General features: G+C 40.9%; 1 protein-coding gene and 1 long non-coding RNA gene across 2 annotated transcripts in view; one reads left to right on the forward strand and one right to left on the reverse strand.

Moving 5' to 3' along the window:
• Positions 1-3,648, reverse strand: LOC133551358 (uncharacterized). The gene is made up of 3 exons (XR_009806485.1): positions 3,544-3,648; positions 539-3,134; positions 1-476 (listed from the first exon to the last, which is right to left on the reverse strand). It is a non-coding gene; the product is annotated as an uncharacterized LOC133551358 (long non-coding RNA).
• Positions 2,974-16,210, forward strand: part of si:ch211-283g2.1 (sodium- and chloride-dependent GABA transporter ine) — a 26,214-nt gene continuing 12,977 nt past the window's right edge. The window contains exons 1-5 of the mRNA XM_061897991.1: positions 2,974-3,151; positions 12,308-12,442; positions 12,512-12,716; positions 13,460-13,592; positions 13,669-13,803. Of these exons, the coding sequence (XP_061753975.1) occupies positions 2,995-3,151; positions 12,308-12,442; positions 12,512-12,716; positions 13,460-13,592; positions 13,669-13,803 (765 nt within the window). The 5' untranslated portion in view covers positions 2,974-2,994. The remainder of the gene's footprint in view (positions 3,152-12,307; positions 12,443-12,511; positions 12,717-13,459; positions 13,593-13,668; positions 13,804-16,210) is intronic.

Consider the following 16,210-nt stretch of genomic DNA (forward strand, 5'->3'; position numbering starts at 1 on the left):
GGTCTCCAGTCGTCCTCGTGTGGGTTGCAGTGCCGATCGACACAAGGCGAATCGTAACAGGTTTGACTCTGATATCTTAGTTCAACAATCATGTCTTCTTGCCCGTCTATCGCGCCAATTTCTAGTGCGCCGGCTCTTCCTGCTCTTCGCGGCGCACATTCGAGTGGCCGGTGGCTGCGTCGTCCGCGGGGTGGCATCTCGCTCTGGGTTGATCTCATCGCTCCCGTGGTCTTCGTTGTCGGGTGGTTCCTCTCCTACTTCTGCCACGATTGCTCCTTCCTCTCCCCTTTTATGCTGCAGCAGAAGATGCAGTGATTGAGAACAGGCGTGTTGTGTACGCACCTGATTCTGACGGCTGCAGTGTCGCTCCAGGCGTGCCCCGCCTCTCCGCTCTGCTGCATGCTCCGCCTCCTGGCCGCCATCTTGGGCAGGACCACCATTTGCCCTGGCCCGCTGTCGGCTCCGTCCCTCCACAACTGCAAAGACAATATATTTAATGTTTGAACTGGAAAACTACGTTATTTTTTGCAAATATTACCTCATTCGGAATTTGATGCCTGTAATACGGGTGACATTTAATCTGCAACATGCCTGCATGTTTCAAAAAAGCTGGGGTGAGAATCACCACTTTGTAAGCAAATTGTCGAACAGTTTTAGAAAAACATTTCTCAACCAGCTATTGCAAGGAATTTAGGGATTTCACCAGCTACAGTCCCTAATATCACCAAAAGGTTCAGGGAATCTGGAGAAATCACTGAACGTAAGCAATCATATTACGGACCTTGGATCCCTCAGTGGGTACTGCATCAAAACCGACATCAGTGTGTAAAGGATATCACCACATGGGCTCAGGAACACTTCAGAAAACCACTGTCTGTAACTACAGTTGATCGCTTCATCTGTAAGAACAAGTTGAAACTCTGCTATGAAAAGCGAAAGCCATTTATCAACAACACCCAGTGACGTGCGGTGAGGTTCATGGCTGGTGAGGCACTGACTTCTTCACAGTCAGCTTTACAAACATATGAACCCTAAAGAGTATCTTATTCACCATTTGATTGGCAGCAGTTAACGGGTTATGATTAAAAGTTCATACCAGCATTCTTTACACATACAAACTGTAGCACACAAAAAAGCACATTTAATTAAAAAAAACAACGTTATAATGGTCTTACCTTTATTCATAAATGAAGTCCATGCGCCGCTCCTTCTGAACAAAAGCATCGATAACTTGTTTATAGAAGTCTTCCTTATCTTTCTTCTGGTTTAAAAGTCTCTCCGTCTCGATGGAGATCACTGTCTGAAGCAAACCTTTTAGCTTCGGCGTTGGTCTTCCTTTAATTATTTCCTCCTGCTTCGATTAAAAGTCCAGTTTAGAAAACTGTTTTATAAAGTCCAGGAGAGAGGAAAAAATAAACGATCGCTGCCACTGCACTTGACTTGCTAACTGTAGCCTGTTGTGACTTATTCTGCAGCCGAGTTGTCACAAGGATGATCCCTGGGATCACTAGCGCCCTCTACCACCATGAGGCGGGAGAATACGTTTCTCACATAGTGCGTCTTCGCAGCTGTTTTATGATTGCTCAGCACAAGAAATACGTTACACACATACAGTTGTTGACAAAATACACTGTACATTACTGTATATACCTCAGCTAACTAAATTATGGAAATGTATAATATAATTTATATAGCAATACGGTCTCACTGCATAGCAGCCAGCAGTTAGCCGAGTAATTGCGCAATCCATGGTGAGTCTCAACTGGCTGCTGACTCACCGCAAGTCTCTTCTCAATATTTGAACGGCAAATGGGAAAATTTAGCGATTTTGAATAAAAATAATCTAAAACTGGTCAAGTTAAATGGAAAATAACTTTATAAAGTATAATCACTGGATACATATAAAAATGTAATTATTTTTTTTTCTTTTTACTTTTTTTTCTTTCCATGCGCGACCCCGAAAGGGAATAAGTGGTAGAAAATGGATGGATGGATGGATGGATGGATGGATGGATGGCACGTGAGGCACTGCCTCACCTGCTTCCCCTGACTGCACGTCACTGACAAAACCCATAAACGCAGCCGGCTTCGCTGGGCCCGAGCTCATCTCAGATGGACTGATGCAAAGTGATGGTATGGTGGTGTGTTAGTGCCCAAGACATGGGTAACTTACACATTTGTGAAGGCTGAAAGGTACATACAGGTTTTGGAGCAACAAATGTTGTCATTCATGCAACGTAATCATGGACGCCCCTTCTTATTACAGCAAGACAATGCCAAGCCACGTGTTAGAACAGTGTGGCTTTGTAGTAAAAGAGTGCTGGTACTCGACTGGCCTGCCTTTAGTCCAGACGTGTATCCCATTGAAAATGTGTGGTGCATTATGAAGCGTAAAATACGCCAGCGAAGACCCCGGACTGTTGAACAACTTAAGCTGTACATCAAGCAAAAATGGGAAAGAATTCCACCTGAAAAGCTTAAAAAATCGGTCTCCTCAGTTCCCAAACGTTTACTGAGTGTAGTTAAAAGGAAAGGCCATGTAAAACAGTGGTAAAAATGCCACTGTGCCAACTTTTTTGCAATATGTTGCTGCCATTAAATTCTAAGTTATGATTATTTGAAAAAAAAAAATGAAGTTCCTCAGTTCGAACATTAAATATTTTGTCTTTGCAGTTGAAAAGGATTTGCATTGTATTCTGTTTTTTTTTACGAATTACACAACTTGCCAACTTTGCTGGTTTTGGGTTTTGTATATGAAAAAAAAATATGTAGCATGTTGACACACAATTTAGCATACTAAAAGCTAGTAAAACATTTTTACAGAATAATGAATTTTATCCGATTGCCCTTTTTATCAGGATATCTCTCAACTCTCAAACCACTGAGTCATCGTATTCTGCTAATCATTACGGATAATAAAAATGTTATACCACCCACGGTCACTTACATTACCAACCCCTTTTCCGTGCAGTTTGGGCCCAGAACAGCCAAAGCATGGACAAAGGACGCGAAGTAGCAGAAATGGAAAAGCTAGCGAGCAGCAGGCCGACATGGAGCAGGCAGATCGAGTTCACTCTGGCGGGCATCGGCTCTGCTGTGGGTTTGGGCAACGTTTGGAGGTTCCCTTATCTCTGCTTCAGAAGCGGAGGAGGTGAGAAATCAACATGACATTTTATCTTCAAACACAAATATAACATAACACACACATATAACACTCTAGTCCAAAAGTTGACAAAAAAAACTGCATGTCTATGTGGTTAAAAAGTGTTTAAAGCATTGTGTTTTATTTTGAAATGATCAATGTGGGCCAGAGAAGCACGTGCATGCAAGTCAAGGACAATGGTTTTACATTAACTTTTATGAAGAGTTAAGCCACTCGAGACTGTTAAAAAATGATCACTTTCAAGATAACATACGTGTGGTACTGGAAGTAGTTTTTTACAGCATGTGTATTTTTTTTCCTCAAAATATATTTATTAAAAATTGTGTTTACAGTTACACAAATCAACAAAAACAAGTAGATAAAAACAGCTTATTTCTCACCACATCACGGCAGGTACGGAGCAGTTATTAAAACTCTTTTCGCAACTTTTAATCAGAAGGGTTCCCTCTCTCTCCTGTGCGAGTTTGAAGCCGACACAAAAAACGCGCTCAGAGGAGATTCAGTAGCAGTACTGAAGTCATGTGAGTGTTAATGCTGATCTAAGATGATGTAGTTAATGTGGTTTGCCTGTGTCCCTTTTTAAATGTGCAAGGTTAAGGAAATATACACAATTTGATGTTAAACAGAACCAATGTCTATTCTCTGATTCCAGGTTGTGTGAACTGCTTTGTTCACAGTAAAATACTGTATTCAAAATGTACTTAAAATTGCAACAAACTCCAATATCCTAATATTTTACAGCAAGTATCAGTTATTTCACTGTAAAATCCTCTGATCATAATCCTCTGTAATATAACAAAAAAGGACTGTAAATTCAAACTAAATTGTCTCTTAAAGGGTTCGTAAACTACATTTTATAGTCTTGGATCAGTATTTTTATAGTTAGTCTCTCGGCTTATCAGTATACTGATAAGCCAAGAGACTAATTAACTATAAAATTAATAGTTGTCAAATGACAGCATTTAGTTGTAACTGTTTTATAATTAACAGTAAAATTGCAACTCTGCAGTTACAATCAATTGCTGTAAAGATATTTCACAGTAAATTTCCACAAATATTACAGTAATGCAATTATTAGTAGTGATTAACATTTTACTGTGTGTATTTAGCAATTATTGTTTTTTGTTTTTTGTTCTATAATAAAGTAAAAGGATAGCTATTGCAGCAACATTTGCATATATTTTGTTACATAAATAAATAATAGAAATCAAACAAATTATAAAAGTAAAGTTGATGGAAATATTCTTGGGTAATAAACACAGAATGTAATAAAAGATTGTAGATGAATCACAAGAATAAAACTACAAGCACTGGTTAATGAATTGATACAGATTATATCAGAGACAGATGGTACAAACATTGCGTCATAAATAGATAAAAGGTATAAAAAAAATACATCCTTCATCTTACGCTTATTTGAGGTTGAGTCACGGGTGCAGCAGCCTAAGCAGAGAAGCCCAGACTTCCCTATCCCCAGCCACTTTGTCCAGCTCCGCCCGGGGGATCCTGAAGTGTTCCCAGGCCAGCCGGCCCAACGTGTCCTGCGTCTTCCCCTTGGTTTTTTACCGGTCGGACGTGCCCTTAACACCTCCTCAGGGAGGCGTCTGGGTGGCATCCTGACCAGATGCCCGAACCACCTCATCTGGCTTCTCTTGATGTGGAGGAGCAGCAGCTTTACTTTCAGCTCCTCCCAAAATCTCTAAGGTGAGCTCCACCACCCTACAGAGGAAACTCATTTCGGCCGCTTGTATCCGCAATCTTGTCCTTCCGGTCTTATTCCAAACATCATGACATTAGGTGAGGATGGGAACGTAGATCGAACAGTAAATTGAGAGCTATGGCTTCCGGCTCAGCTCCTTCTTCCCAACGACGGACTAATACAAGGTCCATATCACTGAAGACGCCGTACCAATCCGCCTGCCAATCTCACGATTCACTCTTCCCTCACTCGTTCCCTCACTCAAGACTTTGAGGTACTTGAACTCCTCCATTTGGGGCAAGATCTCCTCCTCAACCCGTGGATGGCATGCCACCCTTTTCCAACCATGAACTCGGATTTGGAGGTGCTGATTCTCATCCAAGTCGCTTCACACTCGGCTGCAAAGTGATCCAGTGATATCTGAAGTTCCTGGCCCGATGAAGCCATCAGGACCACATCATCTGCAAAAAGCAGAAGCCTAATCCTGCAGCCACCAAACTGGATCCCCTCAACGCCCTGACTGCGCCTCAAAATTCTGTCAATTAAAGTTATGAATAGAATTGGCGACAAAGGACAGCCCTGCCGAAGTCCAACCCTCATTGGAAATGGATCTGACTTACTGCCGGCAATGCGGACCAAGCTCTGGCAATGATCATACAGGGAGCGGACCGCCAGAATCAGACAGTCTGGTACACCAAACTCTCTGAGCTGTCCCCACAGGAATTCCCGAAGGACACTCTGTCGGAGGCCTGCTCCAAGTCCACAAAGCACATGTAGACTAGTTGGGCAAACTCCCATGCACCCTCACGGATCCTGTTGAGAGTATATAGCTGGTCCACAGTTCCACGACCAGGACGAAAACCACACTACTCCTCCTAAATCATCTTGAGGTTCGACTATCCGGCGTAGCCTCCTCTGCAGTACACCTGAATATACCTTACCAGGAAAGATGAGGAGTGTGATCCCACGATAGTTAGAAAGCACCCTCTAGTTACCCTATCTATATCTGATACCTTTTTAATAATCTCTTCACCAATGTGATTGTTTTCATTATACTCCTGTGAATTTTTCCGTTTAACACGATGCAGTAGCACGAATACATTTAAAGGCTCAATTAGGCTAAAGCGCCTATGTGATTGGTCAGCTTTTGCCGAGGAGGATCCTTAAGCCCCTAAGCACAAGAGTTGACGACCATGTCCTTGAAATGCAGAAATTATCGTATATAAGAAAGCAACAGTGATTGGACATTTGTATGTGTACTGTTGGCTGCCTGTAGTGCCAATTGTATCCATAGCATCCAGAGGACCACGTATTCTACAAGTATTTTATGATCCTGAAACGGAATCTGGCAGTCATTTCCCAAAATATCAATTAGTTTCTGAGCAATAAGTAGACAACTAACTGTACTTGGAGCGCCCCCTTTCCATTGCCAGATTCGCTTTGCCAACCCCTTGGTGTGATGTCATCTACAGAACTGGAGCCCATGTTTTGGTATAGACAGTGTGGATAAAGTAATGTAAAACTATTATTTTGATACTTAATTGTATGTTTTTCCATTATTACTTCAAAAGTGATATGGTTAACATTGTGAGCAAAGAAGAAATGCAAAAGAAATGCCATTATCGGACTTGCCTGCTCTTCCGTCTCCTCTTCTGTAGACATCGTAGCCTTAGACACTGTAGACACGATAATTTCCTCATGCTCTTTCTGCATTTGTTCAATCATCTTGAGGGAAACATCAGTAAAAGAGGACACTAAAAGGACTACAAGCAGCTGACCTACTTTTTCTCATTTTTAAGCTCTTTTTTTGTTTGTTTTTCCGCAGGTTCTGCTTCAGTCTTTCTCCCCTTGAGGGTGCTCATCATTTGGCTTCAGTCTTTTAAACTTTTTCCATCCAAACCCCGACCAAACCCAATTTTATTCCAGGTCAGATTTATTAACGTGATGGCGACTAATTGCACCCGTCCGGCTTGGTCAGTCCCCTTTTGCACGAGTCAGTTTGACCGTAGTGGTCAGTCCTTTCCTCATGGTGCCATCATTTGGAAATGTATGCAGGCTGACCACTTCCTCATGAAGCTATCTGCGTTGTGTTTGTGATCTTCCCACACTTCCACCGGTCTACGTGGTGCGGGAACCCACGGCCATCTGATTAAGAGCAATGTGCACCAGCACATTATTTGAAGTTGTCAGGGGGTAAGCTTTACCAACTTATATCTGGCGCAGGTTTTTGGTCGGCCCACATTACATTTAGTTGTATTGCTACAACTTGCAACAATGCAAGTTGTAGCGGGGTAGAGATGGGTTAATTTGCATCTAATTAAGCCGCATCTCTAAAATGACTTTAATTCCAAAGGCAGCCAAAAAGTAGATTGAAGATAGGTATTTACAACAAAATCTGTTCAATATTTTCAGCAAAGAACAAACATTGCATGTTATGTAGACCACAAGGAAGTGTTTTAAATGTGGTAAATAAAAAATAAAAAAATTACCCTGTTAGGTCTAAGTGAAGGGAAACTGCTCAAGTTTGCCTGTTGTTCACAATCATTAGAGACATAGCGATGGTTGTTATTTTATATGTGGAAGCCGGAGTACCCTGAGGGAGCCCAAGCAGTCATGGGGAGGACATGCAAACTCCACACAGAAAGATCCTGAGCCCGAGATTGAACACAGGATTATTCAGGACCTTCGTATTGTGAGGCAGACACACTAACCCCCCTCCCACCGTGCTGCCCTGCTGCCTAACTTTACAAATACAATTGGCTAATCGACATCAGTAAAATGTGGCATAATTACTTAGTAAACCATCTTGCAAGAAGCATAACCATGAGAAACCTACAGCGTATGACTCGTCGATTGCCATTTGAAGTTCCTTGGAGAAGGATTCAGATTCGGCTTCGTATCTGGTAACCTCCGTCATGGAGTGTGGACTACAGAATTTTGATCGTGATTGTGGTACCTTTTCTGGCCACATTACTACATATATGCCTGATGTACATACAGTACCAGAAACCTCAATTCGCCGTGCTAATGTTGGAACACATTTCCTCAGCGTATCAGCATTATGAGAATGAAATAGGCACTGACACCACCAATATCCACATAGGTTTTATTTGTCGAAATACATAAAACCTTAAGAGTTTGCACTGGCTCCCTGTTCATTTTAGAATTGATTTTAAAACCTTGCTCTTTGTTTTTAAAGCTTTACATGGATTATATGTCGGACCTCATCCAAACTTACAATCCTGCGCGCGCTCTGAGGTCCGAGAGCCAGCTCCAGCTCGTGGTGCCCAAGACCAGACTTAAGACCAGGGGAGACAGGGCCTTCTCTGTGGTGGGCCCTAAGCTCTGGAACACTCTGCCCCTCCATATATTTGAACTGTTCCCACAGTGGAGTGTTTTGAGTCTCGTCTTAAGAGCCATTTTTATTTTCTGGCTTTTAACACTACGTGAGTTGTGTGGTCCTCTGTTGCCCTATGTGTTTTAAAATTTTGATTTCTATTTAATTGGTTTTACCCTTAAAATCGTTTTTAATCATATTTATTTTATATTGTTTTTGTATTGGTTTTATATGTATTTATTTTTATTTTTTGTTTTTATTCAGTCATTGGTGGAGCTCAGGATAGTATTTGAATGTTGTTTTTAATATTGTTGTGCAGCACTTTGGAAACATGTTGTTGTTTGAATGTGCTATATAAATAAAGTGGATTGGATTGGATTGGAAACATCAACATTTAGGCTAACGGCATATATTTACCCCTGTTACAGCTACTCTTGCGTTCCAAAAAAGTTCTAAAAAATAAAAATAAAGATAGCAGAGTAGTCCTGAGGATGTGGTTTATGATTCACTAAATTCCTTAAAAAGCACTCGCGGAGATATTTCTAGATTCAAAATGATTATGATTTATTTTCACAAACAAAAAATATTCTCCGTGGTTGACTTCAACATAATCAAAATAACTTATTTAGCGATAAACACACTGTTTCACTCCAGACTCTTTCAACATGATAGACAGACTTGTCTTCTTAATTATAGAAGGAGGGAGTCGCTCACCAGGAGGAGTGTGAGCAGCTGAAAACAATCAGTCAATCATCATTCATCTAAAACATCCCATAATTAATCAGCATCATCATTGGCATTATTTGATGTCATTGTCAAAACAATTATTAAATAAAATAATATAGACAGGCTCCAACAACCCTGTTAGCCTATATGTCTATATGTCATTGACTGGGCTAGCATGCTAAGTATTACACTAGGAGTTGAGCCCCATCACACTAAGCATTTGTTGCACGAACACACTGGCTTTGTTAGATAAGATCATAGACTGCATTGGACAATATAGTTTACATACCAAATATCCATTTCCATTTATCACACGTAATAACAATACGTAAATGCCTTACTTACCTATCAAGGAGGGAATTAGCAAGTTTGGCGTCAGATAAAAAAAATCTTATCTGCCTCCAATTGTCTCCATCTGTCAAAGGCATCCCAGATACAAATCCTTGTTTTGTTCCTGGCTTTGTCATGAATAAGTTGAGAATGGTAATTTTTAGATTTACTAAGGTCTGACATGTTTAGTATCTTTACCAGTGGCAGTTGCTGGACGAAGAGGGTGGTGCGTAACTAGCAACCTGGATATGACACAATCAGACTTTCTAATTGGTCAAAAGGTGGAGGACGGGCAATCGAAATGAAAACAACAAGATTACAGGGCTGTAAATCAATTTTTTAAATGAGCATATCCCGGCTGAACTACCGTTATCAGTTATAAAGATATTTGAAAATAAAATGATTTATTCATGCCTTTTGACATATCAGGGCCGTTTAATGATGACTTGACATTAAATGATTACATATGGCACCTTTAAATAAAGTTTTGCTTACAATGGAGCCTATGAAAGCCACACAATTCTGCCTATAAACCTCTTAAAAACATCAAAGCACCTCCATTAAGGTTTTATATACATGATTTAAGTACATATGAAATTTTGTAACAGGCACATATTTACTAACATTTCATTTTATTCAGTCTTCATTAGCTTCCAGTCAAAGTCCGCATAGACTTTTTAAGATTTTAGTCCTTAATTTCCGTGCGTTGTATGGTGGGGCCCCTCAGTACATCACTGACTTGCTATGCCCCTACTCATCGGGGCGCAGACTCCGGCCTGCACGCCAAAAAAACATTTTAAAACCCGTGGAGACCTGGCATTGCAGGCTATAGCTCCCAGACTCGGGAACATTTTGCACCAGTGCCTCCGTGATCTTGACTGTGTTGACACTTTTAAGAAACATTTGAAGACTTCTCTTTTTAGTAAAGCTTTGTTAATGCAACTTTCAACTATAATCCACTTGTTATCCTTTTTATGATGTTGCCCCCGTTGTTTTAATTGAATTGTTGTTTTACTTCACCTATGTTTTGTACAGCGCTTTTTGATTCTATCTGTGAAAAGCGCTTTATAGTAAAAAAAAATATATACTTACTCACTCATATTTACATATTTAGATTATTTTAAGTATATGCGGCGTATTAATTTAAAAAGCGCATCACAACATTCGCTTTTATTTTCTTTATCACTAATTATTACACAAACATAATAAAAAAATCACTTACTGTACAATGTTTGCTATCATTAGGTTGCAGACTGATGTAATCTTGTTATATTGCCGTTAATGAAGAATAACTCATAATCCTCAAAAAGAAAATGGGTAGGGGGCCGGGAAGAACCAGGCATCTTTTCGTGTCGCCATTTTTGGGTTCTAAATGGCTGTCAAAGTGTACCAACTTGTCGGAATACCTACTCAGACTTCTTCCGTCCAGGTGAATGGGTGATTTATGATCGACAATAAACTAGCAAGGATGCCATAAAGCAGCAGACACTCACGGTAGTGATCACAGCCCCGCTATAAATAGTTTGTCTGTGTTAGCGCTTATAATAACAATATCACCGTGGAAGTCGCTTCCTAGCGGTCCCACCGACAGACACTTCACAGCATCCAAGCTTGCAGGTTGTAACAAAGTTTAAACGATCATATGTTTTTATCAACAGTTTTATTTCCCAGAACGTGACTTTTCAGTCACGTCCATATCCTCCCTTCTCCTCTGCTCCCGGCCGCTTACTGTCAAAGACAACAGATGATTAGATTAACAAGTACCACCTGTGAAATCTAATCACCTGCCAGCTGTGTCTCGCCGTCAGAACATGCCCGATGGTGATCCTCCTCAGTAAACGCTGACAAAGGCAGTGACTTTTTCTCCTGCAGGCAGCGCTGACTACACCTCCCCCCAACAATCACTAATACTTGGTTAATATTCAAAGCAAAAAATGTAAATGGAGTATTGTTGGTGCTTTTTGAATGGTCATTGATTGTATATTATGGGCAACACCTCCCAATTGCTCAGCTATAAGTTTATTTACAAGTTAGAATCCGAAAAAAAAAACCTCATCTGTTGTCATGTTTTTCATATTGATTGTAAAACGATTGGTAAAATTCCAGAAAAGTGTATTTCCCCTTTAAGTGACCAAACAGATGTCATTTTTATACATTACGTCAAACCAATCAACACTAAAGTGGCCCTAGTGTGTTTATGTGAGTGTGAATGTTGTCTGATTATCTGTGTTGGCCCTGCGAGGAGGTGGCGACTTGTCCAGGGTGTACACCGCCTACAGCCCGAATGCAGCTGAGATAGGCTCCAGTGACCCCCCGCGACCCCAAAAAGGACAAGCGGGTGAAAATGGATGGATGGATGTTAAACTGTTTTGGTCCCAGTGTTGATCCTTGGGGTACATGTCAAACAAATATGTTTTTTGTTGGCTTGTGTCAAATTGTTTCCTGTCATGATCCGCGACTTTAATCATGTCATATTCTGTTTTGTTCCGTCTTTGTATCACATCCTGTTTAGTGTTTGTCTTCCTTAGTTCCTGGTGGCACTTCCTGTTTATTTCCATTGCCATAGTTACGCATTAGTGTCACCTGCATCTTGTTTTTTACGCACACCTGCCTTGTGATTACGTTCCGTATTCAAGCCTGGCTTTTTCGTTACTCGCACTCACAGTCTAGTTTGCATTCGATGCAACAGGTGACGTCGCTGACTCCCGCTTGTGGTAAAATACTTTTTGTACTTGTTAGTTTCCATGCTATTCCGTTACTTGTCCCTAGCTCACAGGCTAGCGCTTTTCGTTATTTCTAGCTCTCATGCTAGTTCTGTTTGTTTTGTCTGTAGTGCCTTGTGCAAGTGTTTTTTGTTCTTAGTTTGTTCTTTAGTATAAATAATTCATCATTTCTTACCTTCACGCTGTGTCTTATACGACTGCATCAAAGAGACAACGCACCCGCATCACCACAATGCCAGCAAAGTGTCACAGTTTCCTGTTCTTAAAACTTTTTTTGTACCCAGTTTAAAACTATATGTTTACAAAACTATGACAATGTTTCGTTGCAGGTGCCTTTCTGATACCGTACCTGCTTATGTTATTGGTGTTGGGGATCCCCCTGCTATGCATGGAGTTGACTCTTGGACAGTATACGAAAAGGGGGCCTGTCCATGCTCTGGCTCAATTCTGTCCTCTGTTAAAAGGTACCATTACTATTCACTCATAATGTTATTATGAATATTTGTCATGTATGTTTTTGTCTGCCCGCTCAGGTGTAGGAATAGCATCTGTGGTAATTTCCTTTATCATGTGCACATACTACAACGTGGTCATTACCTGGGCCCTGTACTACCTGTTTAGCTCCTTCCAAGCACCCCTACCGTGGCAGAGTTGCAACAACACCTGGAACACGGCCAACTGTACCGATCACGCCACAAACAGCAGCAACTCCTCCACAGCCAGCCAGGAGTTTTTCAAGTACGTCCTACAAAGTGGGAGACGTCATGATGAATACATGCAAACACTCTGATGCAAAGTCAGGGTTAGGACTTGAACAGAATATTCTAAAGATGCATCACAATACACACAGAAGGCCCTTTGGTGCCCTCACAAGTGACCAGAAATCCCCCAAATCCTTAACTTTAACCACCCTAATGCTAGAATAACAAACATTTTGTATCCACTTTCAGTACACGAACACATCGGCACACACACAAAAGACCCTTTGGTGCCCTCACAAGTGACAAGAAAGCCCCCAAATCCTTAACTTTAACAACCATATTGCTACAGTTATAAACATTTTATGATAAAAATTTTAAAAGTAAAATCCACTTACAGTACATTAACACATTGGCGCACACATACATAAGTCCCTTTTGGTGCCCTCACCAGTGACCATAAATCCCCTAAATCCTTAATTTTAACAACCATATTGCTTCAATAATTAATATTTTTAAAAGTCCAAAGACATGCACCTGGGGATAGGTTGATTGGCAAACCTAAATTGGCCCTAGTGTGTGAATGTGAGTGTGAATGTTGTCTGTCTATTTGTGTTGGCACTGCGATGAGGTGGCGACTTGTTCAGGGTGTACACCGCCTTCCGCCCATGTGCAGCTGAGATAGGCTCCAGCAACCCCGCGTCCCCGAACGGGACAAGCGGTAGAAAATGGATGAAAATGGATGCATCACAATGCTTTGTCATTCTTTGCGTGTTTGTGAAGATACAAGATGCTGGAGCAAACGCAGGGAATTGACGAGGCTGGAAACGTTCGCTGGGAGCTTTTCCTTATCCTCCTCCTGGCTTGGATCCTCATCTACATTTGCATCTTCAAGGGGGTCAAATCAACAGGCAAGGTGAGTGGAGAAGGAGCGACAAGCACCATCAACGAGCTGGAGAGCCTTCTTTGCATGCTTTGTTTCGACGCACAAGGTGGTGTACCTCACAGCTCTGCTCCCGTACGCCATCCTCATCGCCCTGTTGGTCAACAATGCGCAGCTTCCTGGAGCGTTACAGGGGATTGTCTTCTTCATCGTGCCAAAATGGGAAAAGCTACTCCTAGTTGAGGTGAGAAATGAATTAAGGAGAACAATTAATAATCAAGCAAGTGTGCCGATGACCAAACAGAAGAATTTGCTCTTTTGATACTGTTGATTATACTATTTTACTTGATAAATTACATATCTATGGTTTTCAAAATATTACTTTTAAATGGCTGTTTAGTTATGTTTATAACCATGAGCAATATGTGTATGTCAATGGTTTGTTCTTCATCCAAACTTAAGATGTCATGTGTAGTTCCTCAGGGGTCTATACTTGGACCCCTATTATTTGTCATTTACACCAATGGCCTGGCTGCTGTATCTTCATCCTTCAGAGGTCTATACTTGGACCCCTACTTTTTGTCATTTACACTAATGGCCTGGCTGCTGTATTGCATCCTTTACACCAAGGGTGGGCTATTAATTTTTACCAGGGTCCGCATGAGCAACCCGAGCACTGCTGGAGGGCTACACCAACAATATTTCTTTTTTTTTCTCCATTTTTTTTTAATTGACATCCAGCATCAGACATTTCCATCCACTAAATCATATTCACAAACATCACATAACCGTTGTCTGCCCTAAATGTCAAAAGTATTTTTTGTTTATATACCCATCATACCACCCACCCCCCCAACAAAAGAAAAAGAAACAAAGAAAAATAAAAACAAGGTAGTATCTACACATACATCAATTAAATAAGCAAAAAATAAATAATACATTGATAATAATAATAAACAGAAATAAAATAAAATAAATATATACAGATACCTATATGTATATATACCAACAATATTTCAATTCAATTTTGCTCAATTTATTTTTGATATACCGTAAGATAAATAATAATAATAATGATAATAATAATAATAATAAGAAGAAGAAGAAGAAGAATCCTGAAGGAACTCTCCTGAAGGAATCAATAAAGTACTATCTATCTATCTAATCCATCCATCCATTTCCTACCGCATTTTCCCTTTGGGGTCACGGGTGGCGCCGGTGCCTATCTCAGCTACAATCGGGCGGAAGGCAGCGTACACCCTGGACATGTCGCCACCTCATCGCAGGGCCAACACAGATAGACAGACAAGATTCACACTCACATTCACACACTAGGGCCAAATTAGTGTTGCCAATCAACCTATCCCCAGGTGCATGTCTTTGGAAGTGGGAGGAAGCTGGAGTACCCGGAGGGAACCCACACATTCACGGGGAGAACATGCAAACTCCAAACAGAAAGATCCCGAGCCCAAGATTGAACCCTGACTACTCAGGACCTTCGTATTGTGAGGCAGACGCACTAACCCCTCTGCCACCGTGAAGCCCAATAATAATAATAATAATAATAATAATAATAATAATAATAATAATTTCATTTAACCTAACTTAACTTTATACAAAAGCAGATTGCTTTTGATGGTTTTATTTTTAACACTGTCTTACACAACACTTCCTGATGTATAATACAATGCAAAAATGTCAATTTCTGTCACTTTATCCTGCATCCTCTTTAAAAGTCCAACATTTTTCAGTCCTAACATGTCCAAACACGCATTTACCTACGTGAAAAAGTCATTACCTGTGGTTGTCTCTTTAATTGAGTGCATGGCTGCCAGCTACTCTGTTATTTGAAAGTCTGCAGTTATCCCACATAAGAAGATGAGCAGCTGGGCGGTGTCACGTACATCGCAGCTCACAACCAGAGCCAGCGAAAAACAGTCAAAGTCGGCCGTTCTGTTCTTCAGCTAAAGCTCCAAGTTTCCAGCCATGGTCTCAACCCATCTCGTTACAGTGCGTCGGGAGAGTGACACGTTCTCAAATGCGCCCCTCTTCTCCGGACAGAGTCCATTAAGCACTCCTTAATAAACTCTCCGTCAGAAACGCCTTATTTGTTTGCCGATTTTGTGAGAAATTACGAAACTTGTCCTGACGGCTGCATATCTGGGGGTGTGAAATTTGGCATAAAGTCCTTGTTGGGTTTGCAGTTTTACCATCAACGCATCAGCCTCCCTTGCACGCTCTTCATCAGACAGATTCTGGTATTTTGCCTCCTGCTTCGTCGTGTAGTGGCGATTCAAATTATATTCTTTAAACACAGCAACCTGTGTACCACAAATTAAGCACACAGCTTTACTTTTTAATTTCTGTAAAGAAATACTTGGCAGTCCATGTCTTGTTGAAAATATGGCATTCGTCATCAACTTTTCTTTTTTTAGCGTGAGCTGACATCTCGGTGGTAACCGGGCATCACTTGTCGCTGTGCACCTTCACTCACAGGTTACACACGGACATACGTCCATTAATAACACTTTTCAAAACAAAAGCAGCACAGTTGTATTTCACTCACGACATTGATGTTTTTTTTAATGTATTTTTTAATTTGTGATTGCCGCTGTTCACATTCACTCACAATCACTCAAGAGCATACGGCC

The sequence above is a fragment of the Nerophis ophidion genome, linkage group LG04 (assembly GCF_033978795.1).
Source record: "Nerophis ophidion isolate RoL-2023_Sa linkage group LG04, RoL_Noph_v1.0, whole genome shotgun sequence".
Classification (NCBI taxonomy): domain Eukaryota; kingdom Metazoa; phylum Chordata; class Actinopteri; order Syngnathiformes; family Syngnathidae; genus Nerophis; species Nerophis ophidion.